The 21,139-nt window shown below is 42.7% G+C and overlaps 1 protein-coding gene across 8 annotated transcripts in view; it reads left to right on the top strand.

Moving 5' to 3' along the window:
- Positions 1-20,787, top strand: part of tanc2b (tetratricopeptide repeat, ankyrin repeat and coiled-coil containing 2b) — a 220,721-nt gene extending 199,934 nt beyond the window's left edge. For 6 of the 8 annotated variants that reach the window (XM_017695101.2, XM_017695103.2, XM_017695106.2 and 3 more), the window contains 10 exons: positions 444-537; positions 612-745; positions 2,398-2,521; positions 3,196-3,371; positions 5,015-5,147; positions 8,169-8,201; positions 10,533-10,624; positions 12,678-12,824; positions 15,413-15,513; positions 16,366-20,787. In XM_017695101.2, the coding sequence (XP_017550590.1) occupies positions 444-537; positions 612-745; positions 2,398-2,521; positions 3,196-3,371; positions 5,015-5,147; positions 8,169-8,201; positions 10,533-10,624; positions 12,678-12,824; positions 15,413-15,513; positions 16,366-18,430 (3,099 nt within the window). In that variant the 3' untranslated portion in view covers positions 18,431-20,787. The remainder of the gene's footprint in view (positions 1-443; positions 538-611; positions 746-2,397; positions 2,522-3,195; positions 3,372-5,014; positions 5,148-8,168; positions 8,202-10,532; positions 10,625-12,677; positions 12,825-15,412; positions 15,514-16,365) is intronic. The other 2 variants (XM_017695102.2, XM_017695104.2) reach the window with 1 other exon arrangement.
- The last annotated feature ends 352 nt before the right edge of the window (positions 20,788-21,139 follow it).

A 21,139-nucleotide genomic window follows, 5' to 3' on the forward strand; every position in this document is an offset into this window, starting at 1 on the left:
ACCATATACAGAGATAGGCGATATGGCAAAAACATATCGCAAAACTTTAAGAAATTTTCATGATACGCGATATGTCACAATATTAATGTTTTCAGACATCTGATCAGTTGTAACAGAGAAAAAAGAGCCAGTACTATTAAATACTATCAAAAACTATCAATGCAGTGACTTTTATTTAATATTTGGACTAAATCCAGTTAAACTAATTGTGCTGTCTTTATAATGAAACATGCAGTCAGTCAGTTTCTACAAGCACAGACGATAAACGCGATGCATTCAGAAAAGCATGTGATATTATACTGTGACATAAATCATCATAGTAACTACATATATATATATATATATATATATATATATATATATATATATATATATATATATATATTTATATTTATATAGTTATACTGCTCAGCTGTAATAGTAAATATTTCTCTCTCTCTCAGATTGTGTCCTACCTGCTGGACCTGCCTGAGAAGGATGAAGAGGAGACTGAGCGCGCTCAGATCAACAACTATGACTCTCTGTGGGGGGAGACAGGTAGGCTGACTTACTCAGAGCCTCACACACAGTATGACATCCCACACAGTGACTGACCGCTGACTCGTCTACAGCGCTGACTGCAGCGGCAGGCCGGGGGAAGCTGGACGTTTGCCGGCTGCTGCTGGAGCAGGGCTCTGCTGTGGCTCAACCGAACCGCCGGGGGCTGGTGCCTCTCTTCAGCGCTGTACGCCAAGGACACTGGCAGGTACAGAACCCTGAACCAAATGCTACAATACCAAGTACATGCAAGCAGGCATTGACTCATCATGCCTGTGTGGTCTCATCAAAAAACGAATGATTTATTTGAATTTTCATTGAATTTCATAAAAATGTACACCCAGTTAGTATTTCAATTAAAAAAAACTATAGAACTAATATTTAGTTGGATTTGCAAGCTAACACACTGTTTTTTGTATAGTTTTCTTGAGGGGCTCAACGCAAAAACCAACCCCAGTCAGGGGGGCATACCAGCAGATCAATCATTGTGCCCACTAAACAGGCTGAATTAAACTGCAAAAATGTAAAAGTTAATGATATAAAATACTTAGCATTTGATCTGAAGTGTGATGAGATCACTACATGCCCTTTGCATTTGCCTTTTAGTGCAGAGAAGTTCAACTCAGAGCCTTCAGGTCCAGTTAGTGGATTTGGTTTTAGATTTTTTTATTTCATGGATCCAAATGATCACATCATGTCCAAATAATAGCTTTCTAGCTACACTAGACAGCATTAACCTCATAGGATGCTGACTGACAAAACTGTTGCTGCTTTGCAACCAGGACCCATCAAAAGTGTAGCCCCCAAGGCAACCTCTCAGACTCAGAACAGTCCCCTATTGTGTTGGTTAGTGCTTTTCTGTGGAGTCAATATGAGGTGTGTGTGCGCAAATGAACACCTGTATGAGCAATAGGTGCACCTTAAGGCCCAATACCATTTCTTATTTCTACACCTACCCCTTGTTTTCGAGTGTCTCCTCGTCCCTTGGAACTGAGTTACAGGGCAGTGGTTGAGATCTTCCCTCTGAAATGGGAGCCTCAAATAAAGAACATCAATTCATTAACAGTTACTAGCGCTGATCTGTAGGCGACCCAACCCGTCTGCAGTGATGGCAGAGGAAGGTAAAGTTCAGCTCCTCACTGCTGGGCTTTAGTTACATTTAGGGATCATATGCCTTCAAAGAGGGGGGCAATTGTTTATTATCACCCACCACTAATTCAGTGATATGAAGCTGAAGTCAGATATTCTCCATATTCTTGTTCGAATTGTCCTGTTTCACCTTAAATGGAGCAGCAGTTGTGTTCAGTCACTTCAGGTGTCAGAACTGCTGGACTATTTAAGGTGTAATGGAAAGGTAGGTAGCTAGTGAGATGTTGGCATACTATTAGTGATTTGTTATGCTTGTTATGAAGAAAAAGACCATAATACAAGAAAAGGACATTAAGGTAATATAGCAGTTATCTTAATTTTTTAACAGTGAAAATTCTCACATTTGTGGGTTTCTTTTGTCTCTTGTGCGCCATCTTATTGGTTTTTCTTTTTTTCTCATATCTCTCTGTTTGGAGTCTCTGAAAAACCTCCGCTTGGAGGACTATGTAGCCCTAACACTTCACCCCACCCCTCTATCTTAGCAACAATTGGGACACCCTACCCCTAGGAGTGAATGTGCACAACAGAGGGGTAGGGCTAAGTGGAATGGGCAAGGGGTAAAATGGGACTGGGCCTAAAAGTAGATTTCTTGTCCGTGTAGGTAACATGACCGATAAATACCAATAGATAATGAGGGGTTAATAAAGCCATAAGCTATTCATGCTTTACTAATTTTTGCATGTTTGTGTTTGACCTGTACCTTATTCACAGATCGTGGATTTGCTGCTGAATCACGGAGCAGACGTGAACATGGCTGATAAGCAGGGCCGGACTCCTCTCATGATGGCAGCTTCAGAGGGTCATGTAGAGACAGTGGAGTACCTGCTGGCTCAAGGTGAAGCACCCATCATTCAGTCAGTGCAGATTTAATGAGCTGGTTAACTGAGCTGAACCTGCTTCATTTTCCTTAAAGGGGAATTTCTGCATAATTGAGTGTGTGAGGTGTAAACAGAGAGATTCAGAGGGGTTTGGTGTGAAATGGTTCAGATGACAGTGGTGGTGATAGGAACCAGGCGTCTTCATGACTACAACACAGATATAGACATTTTATTTACCATCCAGAACCAACAGAGAACCTAAAATAGTCTTCTGAGTTTATATGGAATGTTGATGATGGAAAATAGTGGAAAATTTTATATCAAAACCCTCTGCATGTATCCCTCCACCGTGAATCAGGCAGTGAATTCATAACTATTTCATGGAGCAACGTTCTGAGAGGAGCTTTCAGAGATGGATGTCTGGTTCCTATCACCACCACTGTGAACAATTCTGACTCTAAGTTTCCCTAGAACAGTGTTTCACACCAAACTGCTCTGAATGACTCTGTTTACATCTTAACCATTCAATTATGCAGAAAGTTGTGGATACCGATATGATTCTGTGGTCATCATGCATCCCTACAATACAACAAACAGAATGAACGACTTTAAATACAGTGTGTTAGAATGGTAAAAGTATATGAAAGGGGACTCGATGCTTGTTTATCTGCAGCCTCTTGTTGTTCTGCAGGTGCATCTATGCCCCTGATGGATAAGGAGGGGCTCACTGCTCTAAGCTGGGCGTGTCTAAAGGGACATTTACCTGTGGTTCGCTGTCTGGTGGAGAGGGGTGCGGCCACAGACCATGCTGACAAGAACGGGCGTACACCCCTCGATCTGGCAGCCTTTTATGGAGATGCAGATGTGGTGAGTGTCGCATTATGGAACTGTCCACTATCAGAAACAACCTCTGTTGTAGCTCTGCCTCACTGCTGTACAGTTCAATGTGTTAGTCATCCTCTAGCTCTTCATCATTGGTCAGTTTCTGACCACAGAGCTGCTCTCATCTGGGTATTCTTGCGTGGTGGTCCCCTCTCAGCCTAAGAATGACTGATGCTGTGTGCAAAATCAGCATAGACTCGCACCAGCACCACACACGCTACCATGTCAGTGCTGCGCTGAGAGTGAACCGCCATCCAAATATTATCTGGACAAAAGTGGTCCAGTGGTCAGAAGCTGATCAATGATACACTGGGGGCTAAAGGAGGACGCGAGGTTGGCATTTCAGATAAGACACACACATACACACACACACATGTCCTCTAAGCCGGGGCTGCAGCGGGGGAAGCTGGAGCCTATCCCAGTGGTCATTGGGCAAAAGGCAGGATACACCCTGGACCATTGCAGGACAGACAGACACACTCACTCACACCTAGGGGTTATTAACATGTCCAATTGGCCTGACTGCAAGTCTTTGAACTGTGGGAGGAAACCAGAGAACCCAGAGAAAACCCACACAGACACGGGGAGAACATGCAAACTCCACACAGAAAGGACCCTGGTTACCCGGCCGGGGAATCGAACCCAGGCCCTACTTGCTGTGAGGTGACCTACCTAATAAACTGGCCAGTCTAATTTATATAGTGTCCCTGTTACCCCAAGCATAGTGTTTATTTTAGTCTGATGTAGCCAACAAAAGCCATTATCATTATTATTATTATTATTATTATTATTATCATTATTAGTAGTAGTAGTATTGTTGTTGTTATTGTTATATTTGAAGTCAAAATCAGACAGAGCTATAAATAGTATTAAACTCAGTGTGAGGAAGTGAAATGTACACCACTGTAAGCTTTTTACTAACAAATCGGACTATTATTATTATTATTATTATTATTATTATTATTATGGTAATAAACAAAGGCTACTTATAATGTGAAGGTTTCTTCATGACATGTTCATGACAATAAGATAAAAATGTATTCATAAAATTAACGCCACTGTTAATTTACACTAATTATGGTCATAGTTTTATCATCTTGGGGAAGAACAGTTGAAAATTTTAGAGACTAACTTGGACCATAACAGCTTCAGCAGCATAGCAGTTTGCTTATCAATAACAGCAACGTTAAGTATCTAGTCTGTCAAACTGTCAACATTTAGATGCTCACAATATCAAGTATTTTGATATTTAATCACAAAAATCACTAAAAGCCTCTTTTTTTCTCAGTATCTGTCTTAAATAACTGTGAAAGCCCAGCATTATTCCCAGAATTATCTGCCTGGAAGTACGCTGTACTGTGATTTAGCTATGCTAATGTAGTTTAGTTGATGTTTATAGTTAACAGTGTGTCTATTATTATTAAGCCTATTAGAGATACTTAGCAGTAAACAGTTTGAGGCAATTGGTAAAGATTTAGACAAATTTGTGGATCTGTTCCTATTTGTGATGATCAAATGAGTTTTAATAATTACTCATTTATTAATTAATAATTACTCTTTAATAATAACTCATTTATTGTGAGGTCCCTCACTTTCTCAGCATCGCTCCATCCCTCTCTCTATCTCAGGTGCAGTTCCTGGTGGATCAGGGTGCGCTGATCGAGCACGTGGATTACAGTGGGATGCGGCCCCTGGACCGGGCTGTGGGCTGCAGGAACACGTCGGTGGTGGTGGCCCTCCTGAAGAAGGGAGCTAAAATCGGTACGCATATGGGACGGGCCTCAGCCTGACTCCCAATCTGTGCAATAAGCAGTGGTGGACAAAGTACACAAACTCTGTACTTGAGCTAAAGTAGAGACACCCAAGGTAAAATATTACTCCAGTAAAAGTAGAAGTTCCTCCCTTTAGACCTCCACTTGAGTAAAAGTACTAAAGTATTTACCTTCAAATGTACTTAAGTATCAAAGTAAAAGTACTAAAAGAGTAATTATGGCTCTGATGTCCTGTTATCATTTTCATAACAAGACTCGCTTCATGAACTCATTTTAGGTGAAAATCCTCCAGTGTCTCTCTTGGTAAACCAGTCTTTTAATAGAACGTCATTAATTAGTGATGTTGACGTCTATTAAAATGATCATAAGCACAAAACACTGAAGGTAAACAGTTTCTATCAGGTAGAACCAAGTGGCTCTGAAATCACTTTTTACAGACAAGCAAAGTTTCAGATTTATTTACAACTTAGTTCCAAGTTTAAGTTTAATAAAAACTGGCTTTAAACTCAGGATCACAAATGAGCTTCCTTTACTATATTGATCTGTAGGCGTCTGTTCATAAACATAAACCAGCCCAAACTAATTTACTATAAAATGAAATGGTGTTTGTATGAATTCAGTAAAAAGACGCGTCAGTCACGACTGCATATCTGTACATATTTCTATATTGTGCTCTATTTACACAGAGTTAGGTTAGCTCGTCATTTATGTTGAACAGACTCTCCCAAAACAAGCTCTAAACAAAAAAAAAAGTGACCGCTGTGCCCTGATTGGTGTTCTTGCTTTGCGCTTCTTTCATTTTGACGTTACGTTTTTTATACACACAGAAACCAAAAGGAACGACAGATTTCTCTAAATGTAGTGGAGGAAAAAGGAAGATATTTGACTTTGAAATGTAGTGGAAGTAAAAAGCCACCCACAATGGAAAAACTTCAGTACAAATACACGAAAAAAAACTACTTAAGTACAGAAACTAATTACATTTACTTAGTTACTGTCCACCACTGGCACTAAGTGCAGCTCATAAACTTCCACAGTTAGAGAATCGTATTAAAAATAAGCGACTGTTATTCAGAACTTCAAGGGAGGGATGACTGAGCAGAGCAGTGAATGCAGCTCTGCCACAACTCAGGATAGGCAGTCCAGTCCAATCACGCTTGTCTGTTAGAACTGAAGGGTCTCGTTGTGTCTCTGGCTGCCCCTGTCTGCTGCCCACTACAGGGTGTAATTGCAGGTGTCTGTGTGTTTCTGTAGGTCAGCTTTTGCTGTTGCTTAAATTCAGCTTCCGTGGCTCTGTAGCGTTGTTTACGGCTGCTCGTGGTTCCTCCCTGTATCAGTCTGCATCTCAGAGTCAGAGGGGCGTTCTGTTTGATCTCTTGTCTGTCTCTCTTGTCTGTCCCTCTTGTGTCTGTCTGTCTGTCTCTCTCTCATTTTCTCTTGCCATATTTCTTAAATCTGTTCAGTATATCTACTAGTTTTCTTTTGATAATTACAAGAATATTGTAAGTTTATTTTATTTGGATTATTTCTAGGTGTAAGTAATTTATCTTGCTTGTTTCCAGACACAAATAATTAAGAAATAATGCCTGACACAAGCAAAATTTTCTGCTAATAGAATATAAATTTTTAAACAGAATAACCTAAAAATGAGTAAAAAGTCTAAAAATTTGTTAAATAATCTAATAATAATCTTACAAGTCTTAAAATGAGAAATATCAGTTGTAGTAACTAGATTTAAGATGATTTGACTTCATTGTTTACAGTCAAAGTACATCTAAGATGAATCAATGATTGTGTTTACATGCACTCAATAATCTGGTCATAATCTGATTTCTGCAGTTTTCTGATTATTCAAGTGGTCATGTATACAGCACACTGATTTCTTAGATCAGAGACTGAAATGGCTAGAAATCTGATTAAGAAATCTGATAAAGAGATTGAATTTTAGCTCAGTAATCAGATTTCTCAGTGCTGTGAACTCTGTGCAAAAACAGACAGCTGTACTGGTAATAAGCAAAACCAAATACAGGCTCTACAAAATAAAGGACTGAAATAACTCTGTGAGTTTATTGGCTGGTTGTAAAGCAGAAATCTGAATACTGTCTGACTCGTGTAGACGCAGAGTTTCCTCATGATCTGATTACTCAAGTGCATGTAAACATGTTGATCAGATTACTGACAAAATCTGATTTTCTGCAGGCATCAGATTATTAACTGTTTGAGGTGTGTGATATAGCCGTGCTGTTAGCATGATGCTTATTGACGCACCATCAGTGCTGACAACCTCAATCACCAACAACCTCGTCTCAGCTGTTAGACTGTCTGTCTGGAAAAGAGAGAATTGTGTACGTTTGATTTGGAGCAGTGGATCTAGCTTTGTACTATGCTTCCCATCTCTCTCTCTCTCTGTCTCTCTGAGTCTAACACTGTCTTTCTCTGTCTCTGAGTCTCTCTCTCTGTCTCTGAGTCTCTCTCTCTCTGTCGCTGTGTCTCACTCTGTCTCTGAGTCTTTTTTGAGTCTCTCAGAGTTGCTCTCTCTCTCTCACTGTCTCTGAGTCTCTGTCTGTCTCTCTGTCTCAGTCTCTCTCGCTCTCTCTGAGTCTCTCTCTCCCTCCCTCTCTGTCTGAGTCTCTCTCTCTGTGTCTCTGTCTCAGTGTCTCTCTCTCGCTCTCTGTCTCTGAGTCTCTCTCTCGATGGTTGCTGTGTGAGACGTGACTGCTGCAGTGCTGTTTTTTTGTAGTTTGTTATTTTGTCGTTTCTTTCTCTTTCTTTGGCTGGAGCTGTTGTTCCCTGCCTCTCACAGCTGCTTTTTTTGTGTTCCCTCTCCCACTCCTCCACCACCACCATCATTCTCTCTCCCCTCTCTCACCTCCACGCCCACGCACCTCTCTTCTCCTCCACTCTTCATCCCCCTCCACTCCGACTGTGCCGCTCACTCCATCCCACTCTTCCTCGCCCTTGCTCCCCTGCTCTCGCCCTTTGACCTTTGCACCCTGACCTCCGGCCGCAGGATGTCAGACGTTGCCGAGTCGGCACAGAGGAGGTAACGCTCACAGTCGGGAGGTCCACGCCTCGCATCCCGGCAGGCTTTCTGACAGCTCCTTCCTCCTCAGTGTGTTCTGTGTCCCCTGTTCTGTCACTTCGCTGGTGGTTAGAGGGGATTGGCTATCGCTGTCACCTGACCCCAAAGTGACCTGTCCAAGTCCCGCCCACAAATTACTCAGTTTATATCACAATACCTACATTTAGAGCTGGTTATTCATATTATATTAGCCTAATGAAATAGAATAAAGCAGGATCAACAAAGAAAATAACAGGTCATGTTGTAACGGCTATGATGTTAATTTAGCTAGCAACACAACATCAGCTGAAGCCAGTAAACGTTCTGCTTGTAAACCTGCTCGCTCTTAAAAAAGATGGTTCTTCAAAGGTTCTTTAGTAAAGGCAAGGGTTCTACTTGTTTAAGTGGTGCTTTGTATGGTGAAAAGGTTCTTCATATTGATGGAGAATGAGTTGTAGATGTTTCCAATTAGAGACTTTTAAAAAATGTTTTGTATAGCAACAAAAAGGGTTCTTGCACTTTCGATCCAGCTGGTAACAACACAGAACCCTTTGTTGTGCTATATAGAACCATATTCAGCACATTCTCCATCAATCTGAAGAACCATTTCACCATGCAGAGAAACATTCCTAAACAAGTCCTAACTAAGCCATTCCCTTTCAAGAACCCTTGAAGAACCATCTTTAAGAGTGAATACCTGAATACTAGACCTAACCTATCCTAAGGCGTGACCTTCTCACACACACACACACACACAAAGATCATTTGACATTCATATTGCAGTGATTATGTTATGTAATAGTTTCTTACTAGGCTGAATTTTGCCCACATTCTGTCCAGCTTGTCCAGCCTCACAAACAGTGAGTATAAAGGAGTGCATTTGTGGGTGGAGCACAGACAGATCAGTGATCCTGATCACTGCTAACACTCATGTTCTTGGCCTTCTAACGTTCATTTTACCCCTTGTGTGGTGTTCAGGTCTGTGGGACCTGTTTTCAATGTTTACCAAAAGAAAAATTGTGATTTATTATTTCATTCTTAGATCCTTGGCCTTTGATCTGTTTCTGTGAAGAACATATAAAATAACCAATTTTCAGTACCTTCACTCTGTTCACCCCCCACACATTTATACAGATGAGGCATAACATCCTGAGCACCTCCTTGTTTCTACACTCACTGTCCATTTTATCAGCTCCACTTACTGTATAGGGGCACTTTGTAGTTCTACAGTTACAGACTTGGGGGTCCTGACCACTGAAGAACAGAGTAAAAGGGGGTAACAAAGTATCAGAGAAACAGATGGACTACAGTCTGTAACTGTAGAATTACAAAGTGCACCTATACAGTAAGTAAAGCTGATAAAATGGACAATGAGCATAGAAACAAGGAGGTGGTCAGAATGTTATGCCTAATCGGTGTATACTACACATGTGGTGCTAGGCTGAAACCGCAGGGAGTAAAAGTGTGGAGGTGCTGTGTCCTTCACTCTGTTCTCCTCCTACATGGCCTGCTGTTAGTGTGTGTCTGTGTTTGTATGTATGTGTGTGTGTGTGTGTGTGTGCAAAATGGACAGGCTGCTGACTGGCTACAGCTGCTACAGTAGAACCCTATGCTGGACACTTGTGATATTTTAAACATTCTGTATTTTTACATAAATTGTTATGACAGTATTGTAACGCGGTGGGTCCACCAGACCACAGAGTAGCAAACACACCAACACCACACAAGGGTTTAAAGGTGGGATAATAGACTGAGCTGATGGTTTATGTGTTTTGAGGGTCTTAGGTGGAGCAAAGCTAAATCCAGTCCACCACACAGTTCAGTGTCTACAGCTCATCTGTCTGCTTGCCAAAGCTGTGTCCACTTGCTTTGATTTCAGTTCAAGTGACCGTCTCAGAGCAGGAAAACGTCTCCTCTGCTTCGTTTGGGAAACTTGAGCTGAAACGGCATCAAATATAAAGGCCATGCGTTGTCCTTTTTGGTTAGAGAATGTTGCCCTGTGTCATTTTTCACTGTTTCATTTGTGTTTATGTGCTATGTACTTTATTTTGTTTACTCTTTTGTTGTTGCCCAAACTCATGAGTTAGATACTCCCTCCCATGATAACAGTGTCCTGAATGAGGTTAAAAATCACTGGAGAAAAGTGGCTCTGTGCAGACAGCATCTGTCTCCTTCCCTCATCCTGTGTCTGGTTGTCCCTTTCGTTGGTTGTCCATGTCCAGAGCACCCTGCACCGTCTCTGTCCTCCCTCCGTCTCGCTCCCTCTCGAGCCCTTTGATCATTTTTACCCATCATGCATCCTGTTGACCCTAGGTCCAGCAACGTGGGCGATGGCAACCTCCAAACCGGACATCATGATCATCCTGCTGAGAAAGCTCATCGAGGAAGGAGATGGTTTCTACAAGGTCAGCTCCCAGAGTTCTGAATGTGGTAATGTGGTTCTTCAAGGGTTCTGGTAGAGGCAATGGTTCTGTGTAGAATCATGAGTTCTATGTGGAACCCCTTCCATGCTTAAATGGTTCTTTAGATTGATAGGGAATGTGTTGTATACGGTTAAATATAGGACCTTTTTAAAAATGTTTCCATGTAGCACCAAAAAGGGTTACAATTTCAAGTAACACTAGTAGAACCCAGACAGCACATTCTCTAGCAATCTGAAGAACCATTTAACCATGCAAAGAACCATATAAGCATCAAATGGTTCTATATAGAGCTCATGGTTCTGAATAGAACCATTACCTTTACTATAGAACCTTTGAAGAACCATCTTTTTTTAAGAGTGTAGGCCTGGGCTAAAGGGTGATGTAATCAGTTATTGGCAGCGATTGGCTAGTACAGCGATAAAGAACTTACGGAAATGGATATAAACTAATTTAATTCCATATAGTTTGCTGATAATTCTTTCATGATATGTCCATGTAATGTATAATCCCCTCTGCTGCCGGTTTCTCAGAGTTCCGCAACATATTGTCTGAGGAAAACTTTTTCCGTGCAGTTTAGTCTTCCCAGTGGCTCAGGGGAGTAGTAAAATGATGAATATATAATACTTAATGTTTAAATCCATTTTTTAGTATGTAAAGCATGTAGGCATGGCTTTAGAATGCACTCATTCAGTTTTGCACATGACACTCTGAAGTAACTCTAGCAGGGAGTGCTATTAGCATGCATTTGTGTGCATCATTTTAAAAGAACAAACAGCCTCACCATGGACCCACACCAATAGGAGCTGAAGGATGCAGTCAAACTTTAAAACACAAAAGGCAAAATAGTTATTTATCCTGATTTTAATTTACAAAAAAGCATGAATCACCAAAAGTGATCTGTAATACGGTCTGGGGCCATATTACAGTAAATTCTTTTCTTTTTGTCTTAAGATCTGACAGGTCAAGATAAGATTTTGTATTACAGAAAAATTTACAAAAATGACACATTCATATTACAGAAGCAAATCTGATCTTAATTCAGGAATCTTATTTTACAACATCTTTTCTTATCTCAAGTTAAGAAATCTTAACTTACTTGATTGAAACTGACAATCAACTGTTGTGTCTGTTACCTAGCAACTGACTATACGGCACAGCTGAAAAACATGTAATCAAGTTTGTTAGCCAGACAGCTAATGTTAGCTAACATTACTGATGTAAAAAGGGCAAAACAGAACTAAAGTGTGATAAACTGTAAGTAGTGAATGCTGTGAGATCACCACCTGCTGTTTATCAGCGCGTTGCCGCTCCCCAGTTTCAGTCTCCATTTCCCAAACGCTTTAGCAGAGCATGCTAATGTTCCTCCTCCTAATAAACAGACACATATTCAGCTCCGCCTCCTCATTCTTCACCACCATCACTGTAATATTTCATCATCAACATTAACACAGGAAAGTAATCAGAGGGGCAGTGGAGTTCGAGTTGCAGCGTCTGAGATTTAAAAAAAACGCTGTTTAAAAAAAGTGTAGATAAATGTGGCATCACCATGTTGGTTATAGTGAACTGTGCTGCCCATCACTGCATAAAACAATAGAAACAGATGGTTAAAACAGGAGTTCAGATGTTCTGGGTTTCATCTTACAGTTAAGACAATATTTAGGATATTTTAGCAACTTAGGATGTTTCTGTAAAACCAGTTTCTTATCTGGAAATAAGATAATTATAGACTTTAGAACTGTTGTTCTGTAATGGCCTCTGTCCTAAATTCAGTCTTAACTGAAGTTGCCATGACAACAAAGCAGGCAAGATATGAACTCAGGAATTTTCTGTAATTTGGCCCTTAAACTGCAGCAGGCATTATATCTGTAGGTGGCACAGCGATAAAATAAAAAAATCCTGGCTTTTCAACAAGAAAATTAGACTTTACTTATTTGTAAAGTTTTTACTTTATTTGCCTACTTTACATCTAATGTGATGTATTTTTCCAGGATGTGTTTATAAGCTGTGTGTAACTGTTGTATATTGTGCGGTACAGAAGGGGAAGGTGAAGGAGGCCGCCCAGCGTTATCAGTACGCTTTGAAGAAGTTCCCTCGTGAGGGCTTCAGTGAAGACCTGAAGACCTTTCGAGAGCTCAAAGTGTCTCTTTTCCTCAACTTGTCTCGCTGCCGCAGGAAAATGAACGTGAGTTTATTTTAAACAGTCCTTCTTCAAAATAATCACAGCTTCTGAAATTAAAGGCGTTTTTAAAGTAGCACAACAAAGAAAACATTACACACTGAAGCCTTGCGATCTTGAACACTTGAATTTTCTTGATAAAAGAAATGAGGTGACTCAGCAAGAATAAAAACAGGATGACTAATTTAGATGTTCTGTAGCTGTTTATTATTATTATTATTATTATGCATAATTAGTGTTCAAAGGCATCTCATCCACAGACTTAAGACTAATAACTGATCATTTGTCAGGCTGTGAATCACATCGTCTTTAAAGGAATTGCTTAAACTCAGGCTGTGATCTGGTTTTGCACTGAATCACACTCGGGTAAAATGATTTGTTTGTTCCTCTTCTTTTAATATTACGTTCTGATTAAATTTAGCAGTTCTTTTCAAACAGTAAATATGTTTTTATTCTGACACAGGTGTAGTTCTATAATGCTATTACAAAAAGATTAGACTTAGACAGACTTTGTCATTCAAATTAACACCGTACAGTGCGCATTAGAACGAAATTTCGTTCCCAGGTTGCAGTATATTTTCCAGTTTAATGGCAACAATTCCAGTACTTTCTCCATCATCACTCCCCAGCAGCACCTTCCCATATGGAGAAAAATATATTGCCGCTGTCAGAACAAAACCTTGTATCTCCAAAATGGTAATTTTACAGGAGAAGGGAAAAACCCACTTTACTTTTAATGTAAGTCAATGGAACCAGACACCAGACCAAGTCATTTTGGGTCGTTTCTTTTGGTCCATTCACCATGAAATTTGCACAGAACATAAAGGAGAACCGGCGTTTTCAGATTATGTCAAAAACTGAAAAACGACAAAAACGGAGATACGAGGTTTTGCTCCAACAGCAGTGATATGGACATTTGTTTTTATATATCTGAAATACATCAAATCCATACTGAAATGCATTCCAAACACTAAAATCTATTTCAGAATATAATGTAATATTAACTAAAATGCATTTTAAATTTTGTTTTAGGTCAATATTACACATAGAAATGTATCATACAAAAATAACTATGACAACCTCGTTTCTGCGCTCACTGTCCATTTTATCAGCTCCACTTACTATACAGGTGCACTTTGTAGTTCAGGACCAACATGGACCCTCCCACAGAGCAGGTACTATTTGGGTGGTGGATCAGGAATAGGAGTGTCTAATAGAGTGGACAGTGAGTGGACACAGTATTTAAAACCTCCATAATAAGTGTGTCTGATCCACTTGCACCAGCGCAACACACACTAAGCACATCACCACCACATCAGTGTTACTGCAGTGCTGAGAATGATCCACCACCCAAATAGTACCTGCTCTGTGAGGGTCCATGGGGGTCCTGACCACTGAAGAACAGGGTAACAAAGTATCAGAGAAACAGATGGACTACAGTCTGTAACTGTAGAACTACAAAGTGCACCTATACAGTGAGTGTAGAAACAAGGAGGTGATCACGATGTTATGCCTGACCGGTGTGTATAAATGCGTTCATCAAATCCATTTGAAAACGTATGAACATCTCCAGAATCCTGTCTGATACCTTTAGAAATGAGTTTGTGTTCCAGGCTCTTCATTTTAAATCTGATCAAATTATCCTTTAACAGGACAGATGGGAGAGCTGTAGGTATTGCTACTCAGTTCTGATACCTTGTTCATGTGAAAAAAATTGTGTGTGAGAGCACACAGTGATTTCAGATGTACCTGGTTAATGTACAGTCAGTATCATTCATTCAGCTCATGTGTGCTTAGTTACATCTGTAAGCATTGGTAAAATTACATAACAAAAAAATATATAAATAAAAATGTAGTCTAAAATTATACTTAACAAATATTTTGCTCATTTTCATACACTGCAAAAGTATATTTGTTAAATATATTTGAAATATTTTTTTGTTATGGGCTCTGAAGACAGCCTGTCCAGTTTTGATGTTAATGTAAAAATAAGTGGACTATGAAAAAAATATTTCTATAAATCTAATGAAACATAGTACTATAACTAATACCTGTGCTACATCATTAGCTCATATACACACGTGCAGGCAAAGCTGAATGAACATGAAGAACCCTCAGTAGTCTGTAGTCGAACCAGGCAGGAGAGAATATCATCAGAGTTACATGCTGCACTCCTTAAGACGCCTCAGGGGCCATGAAATACACAGTTCAGAATAAGTTAAGGGATACTTTTTTAATCCCACAAACGAATTTAACCTATCTGTGAAGTGAAACACCAGATGCACTCTAGTGAATACACACACACTAGGGGGGGCAGTGAGCACACTTGCCCGGAGCGGTGGGCAGCCCTATCCACGGCGCCCAGGGAGCAACTGGGGGTTAGGTATCTTGCTAAAGGACACCTCAGTCATGGATTGTCGACAACGGGGATCGAACCGGCAACCTTCCCGGTCACAGGGCCAGTTCCCTAACCTCCAGCCCACAACTGCCCCAGATTAGAATGAGTCCCACTGGTTGCAGTAAGCAGCGTTACTAGAAGAGGGAATTTTGTCAGCAAGTGTCTGAGTTTGTCTTATTTTCTTTCACTCTCCAAGGACTTCGGGATGGCGGAAGAGTTTGCTACCAAAGCTCTAGAGCTGAAACCCAAATCTTATGAGGCTTTCTACGCTAGAGCCCGTGCCAAACGCAGCAGCAGGTACTTAAACCTCCACTGTCATTCTTCCTAAGGATTCTTAAAGGAAAAACGTTTCTTGGTAACCAAGAAAAACGGTCAGTATGGTCATTTTATGCTGAATTAGGAAGGTGGACCCAGGCCAACTTCAGAATGCCCTGGTAAAAGACAGGTAGTGGCAGTCACCCACCCCTAATTCTTCAGTGATACGGAGCTGAAGTCAGATATTCACCAGATTCTGCTTCAGATTTTCCCGTTCCACCTTAAATAGAATAGCAGTTCAGGCGTCAGAACTGCTGGACTATTTAAGGTGGAACGGGAAAGTTAGCTATCTAGCTACCAAGATGTTAGCATGCTATTAGTGATTTTTTTATGCTTGTTATGAAGAAAAACGATCATAAAACACTGAAACGGCATTAAACTAGGATAAAACAGTGGATTATCGTCATTTTTAACAGAAAATTCTCACATTTGTGGGTTTCTTTGGTCTCTTGTGCTCTGTCTTATTAGCGTTTATTTTTTTTCTCATATCTCTCTGTTTGGAGTCTGAAAAACCTCTGTTTGGAGGGCCATTTAGCTACAACACTTCACCTCACCCTTCTATCTCAACAAGAATTGGGAAACCCTACCCCTAGACATGAACACAAGAGGGGTGAGGGTGAGTGGTAGGGATGAGGAGTAGGGCTGAGGGGTGAGGGCTTAGGGATGAGAGCTATGGGCAAGGGCTAGGGGTGAGGGCTGAGGGTTGAGGGCTAGGGGGTGAGGGCTTAGGGGCTAGGGCTGAGGGACTGGGGTGGGGGACTGGGGTGGGGGACTGGGGTGGGGGGGGGGTGCTGAAATGTGATTGGGTTTGACTGATTTCCTTCTGAACTTCAGGCAGTTCTCCGAAGCTCTAGAGGACCTCAGGGAAGCCATGAAGTTGTGTCCCAACAACCGTGAGATCGTGCGGCTCCTGCAGCGTGTGGAAGAAGAGTGCAGACAAGTCACCCAGACAGAGGAGCCTGAACTGGAGCCCCCACCATCTCCACCCCCATCCCCATTGCCTGTGGAGGAGGAGGAGGAACCACCTCGTCATACCCCGCCCCCTGAACCACGACTGGATGACATGGAGCCTGTTCAGGATCTGTTTGAAGACGATGACTTCCTGGAACAGGAGCTGGAGGGCGTGTCTATTGGCCTTCCTCCTGAACCTCGCTCCAACCCATCTAGCCTGCCAATCATCCACAGCCCACCCCTCTCCCCTGTCCCTCATGAGGCTGCCTACCTAACAGGAGGCCAGGCCTTTGAGTTTCACCCAAGCCCTACCTCCATGTCATCCCCCACACACCAGAGCTACCAGTCCACCTCACCATGCGTCTCTCCCACACACCAGAACTCCCATTATCGCCACAGCCCTCCACATACCTCTCCTGCCCACCAGGCCTCCTACCGCTTCAGCCCTCCCCCCATGGGCAGTGGGGGTCAGGGGATGGACTATCAGAGCCCCCCACCTTCCCCTCTTCGTCGTGGGGCATCGTACAGAGCCAGCCCACCTATGGAGACCGTATGTCTTTACCGTTCCCAATCGGGATCTCCTGTCCGCTACCAGCAGGAGCCTTTACCCAGCCGACCCAAGTCGCCCCTGTCCAAGATGAGCAGTCAGCGCTCCTTCCAGCTCCAGTCCCAACAGTCCCAGTGCTCGCAGTCCTCCCAGCACCACCAGGCCCAGGGCCATCGGTTGCAGCCTTCTGTGGCCCAGATAGTGCGCACCAGCCAGCCTGGGAGTGGTGTCTACGGCCAGCTGGCCCACCCGCTCAGCAGCAGATACCAGGGCACATCCATGGATGTGGAACGGGAGAGGGAGCGAGAGGCCCGGCTGGTGTACCAACCCTCCCTGGATGGAAGGTCCATGTCTCAGGTGCAGTCCAGCCTGAGTGTGGGGGCCCTGTGTCAGCACGGGGGGCGAGGCGGGCCTGGTGGAGTCCTTGAGACTGGTGTGGTGAAAGACGATGTCCCTCAACGGCCAGCATCAGCCTACCGCTCTGCGACCGGAGGTCCGGGAGGCATGCGATTCAGCCAGACACCCCAGATCAGCCGCAGTCAGTCGGCAGCATACTACCCTGTCTCCAAGCATGAGCTGGAGAGGGCTGTGGCGGTGTCCTCCATGCCCCCCTGTCAGCTGGGCTCACCAGAGATCCCGCACCTGGTGCGTCGGCCCATCAGTGCGAACACAGGAGACCTTAAGCAGCATGTGCCCACCCCTAGACCCCTCATCCACTCTCAGAGCGTGGGTCTGCGTTTCTCCCCCTCCAGCAGCAACATCTCCTCAGGCTCCAGCGCTAACCTAGGCCCTGGCTTCAGGCCTTCTTCCTCCATGGCCCAGATGGAGATCCCACTGCAGGTGGCATACGAGCGCAGCTTCGACGAGCCGTCCTCGCTCTCGCCGTCACAGGGTGGCCTGTACCCCAGCGAGCCGGCCCGCTCCAGGACCACACCCTTCATGGGCATCATTGACAAGACGGCACGGACTCAGCAGCAGTACCTGCACCAGCCGTCACGTGCCTGGCCCCTGGACAACGTCATCACCAGCCCCACGACACCGGGGAACCTGATTCACCAGGCATCCACTGCTTCCTCCTACAGCCCGCCCACTTCGCTAGGCAACATCGCCTACTACAACAAGACCAACAATGCCCAGAATGGACACATGCTGGAGGATGAGTACTACGTCCAGCCGCAGCCCTCGTCCCTGGGCAAGCTGGCCAACGGTGGGGCCCGCGATCGGGATCTCCTAGAACGGGTTAGTCAGGTGCCCACGTACCAGGATGTGAAGGTGGCACGGACGATGCCCGTTGCGCAGGCATACCAGGAGAACATGTATCGCCAGCTCTCACGTGACGCTAGGCAAGGCCCCACCTCGCCCATCAAACCAAAGAGACCCTTTGTGGAGTCAAACGTGTAAAGAGGCCAGTGAGGCGTGAAGAGTGTCTGATGAAAGAATGAGTGCGTGAGTGAGACGATGGGACAAGGCAATTAAAAACAAGTCAGTATTTGAAACTCTTTAACAAACAAGGGAGGGTAATGACATTATAATATATATATAGGGTAATGCAGCTTCATAAGAGATACTGCTGATGCCCCAATCTGTGCCTATTTCAGATGCATTTGAGGCATCAGCTTGTTCTAGTATCGAGGTATAGAGCTTTAGAGCTCGAGTCAAAGACTTAAAGACAATGGGATCAAATATGATACTAACTACTGAATGTTCTACACAGCTCTGCACATTATTGCGAAAGCACATTTATGAACCTTCCCTGAATCAAAGCCACAAACGCACAGATTGAGGAATAGTTGCAGTTCTTACCCATATGAGTGCGAGTGCGTGTCTGAAGTGGATAAGACTGCATGAGTCAGCGACTCATCGTGAATCTACGTGCTCAACTCCTTCCCTCTCTCCACTAGGCGATTTCAAAACCGGACTCCAAGGCCTTCCACAGCATATAATGTTGGATCAATGCTGTCTAATAAAGAAGAAAACCTCTCAAACTCTGTCAGAAATAACTAACCACTAAGCTGTAGTCACAGAAAGAAAACAAAGGAATATTTATAACTGAGTTAGATGTATAGAAATATCAAAATATGAACCGTTTCTGTGTTTTGTTTTATTTCGGGTTGTCTTTATTTTTCTATCTTTTCTTTTTTTTTTTTTTTTAGAGAAATGGTAACTAATATTTTGGAAAAATGCAAATTCAGAGTTTATGGATTAAGAGAGGGGGAATGTACAAACTTTGAGAAACGCTTCCCGATAAGGAGACTATTCCTGACGTGCAGCTGCAGAGCTTGTTTTGTTGTTTCTAAGCTTTTCTACCAGTTTGTGCACAACGATGTCGAAGTAATCATTCGTGGAGGTTCTAAAAAGATGAGAACAAATGGACTATTTATAAACATCACGTGGGTCAAAGGTTGTACATGCCCCGCTCCACAACGCTTCAGGGGACTGAAAGAGAATTAATAGTATACTGATGTTTTTTTCCGGTTAACAGTTACTGTATTGCTGTCAGTTATGAAAAGCATTAGTATATTTAGTATATTTAAAGTATTTGTTTTAACCTTGAACATTTCAGTGATATTTTTAATTACTTTCTTGCTGCACTGTCTGCCTGTGAAAGTTCAGAAGAAAGAGAGCACTTTATTAATTTCACGCTGATGATTGTGAATCATTTTTTGGGTTGGGAGGTGATTAATGTAGGTATACAATGGGAAAAACTAACAAACATACAGTAAACACTGGAAAATTTTGTGAATTAGGTGTCCTACTAGAAAAAAATACAAAATAGCAGTTCTTGTCTTTGGTGCAATTCTGATTTTTTTTTTCGAGCAAATGAATAAGCAGTAATTTAAAAAGAGCAAAACTATGTTTTTAAAAAGATATGAAAACATGTATATAATAGCCTTTATAGAGCGCATTGTATTTGCTGTATATACTAGCCAAATGTGTTTATGCGTATGAATTAATTCCTAACCCTCTTATAGCTACGTTCCAGGGTTACGGCTGCCGCTCGGGAGCCAAAACTGCGAATGCAGGAGATTAACGGTGGGCCAGAGGGGAATAGTTGAAGCTCGAGCCCCCTCAGATGTGGACCAGGGTTTAGTAGCATCCACTCCTGAAAAGGAACGGCTCGAGAGAGGTAGTGTATTTTTAATATTTGAGGCGATTAGCATAATTTCCGGAAAAAAAAAGCTCTCCGCAGTGGAATGCAATATAGCCAATGTGCAGTGTTCAAACTGTGTCTTTGGTCAGATGTTCTCAATAACGTACTCTGGACAGCTGCTGTCCCGAGCCTGTCCATACAGTCAGATATTTCCACTAATAACTCTTCATCCCAGCTCATGCAGACTTGCCACAATCAAGAGGTGCCTGTTAGTTCTGCTGAATGACTGTAGACAGACATTCTAAATTCAAGGGGGCTGCAAACGTCAGTCTCTAGGAAGGGATGTTTTTTCCCCGATGTAGATTACTTTGCTGTAAATACCGATGCATGTTTTATCCACCCGTGAGCAAACCTGCTGTTTATCTGAAGCGAGAGGAAGAATGAAGTCGGTGCCCAAATAACTCTTTCCGCCCTCGCATTTCTCCACACGTTAATCGACACAAACTACTGACCTCTGAAGGGTTGAGCTGAGGTTTTTTTTTTTTGCATTTGAGTTCATTTTAATGTACTTGCTTGCTGAGCTGAGTTCTCTTGTCTGTAAATGTGAGCTTTCAGAGCGCTGTGACAGTTTAATGACAACAATAAAACAGAATGTGTTTTTATCACATTGGGGACTGTGATCTGTTACGAAGTCCTTGGGTGTCTAATTACTGATGAGTACTTTAGAATAATTAAGGCTTTATCCTGTAGCTTTAGGTTCACGTCAAGCGTTTCATTTACTGCATTTACATTTAAGCAGTGAAATAGTTTGAAATGCGACACAATATAAAATCATCCATCCATCCATCCATCCATCCATCCATCATCTTCCGCTTCTCCAGGGTTCAGGTCGCAGGGGCAGCATAATAAGCAATGAGGCCCAGACCTCCCTTTCCCTAGCCACTTCCACTAGCTCTCCAAGGGGGATTCCGAGGCACTCCCAGGCCAGCTGGGCGATATAGTCACGTCAGCGTGTCCTG

This window comes from Pygocentrus nattereri, chromosome 13 (genome assembly GCF_015220715.1).
Source record: "Pygocentrus nattereri isolate fPygNat1 chromosome 13, fPygNat1.pri, whole genome shotgun sequence".
Lineage (NCBI taxonomy): Eukaryota > Metazoa > Chordata > Actinopteri > Characiformes > Serrasalmidae > Pygocentrus > Pygocentrus nattereri.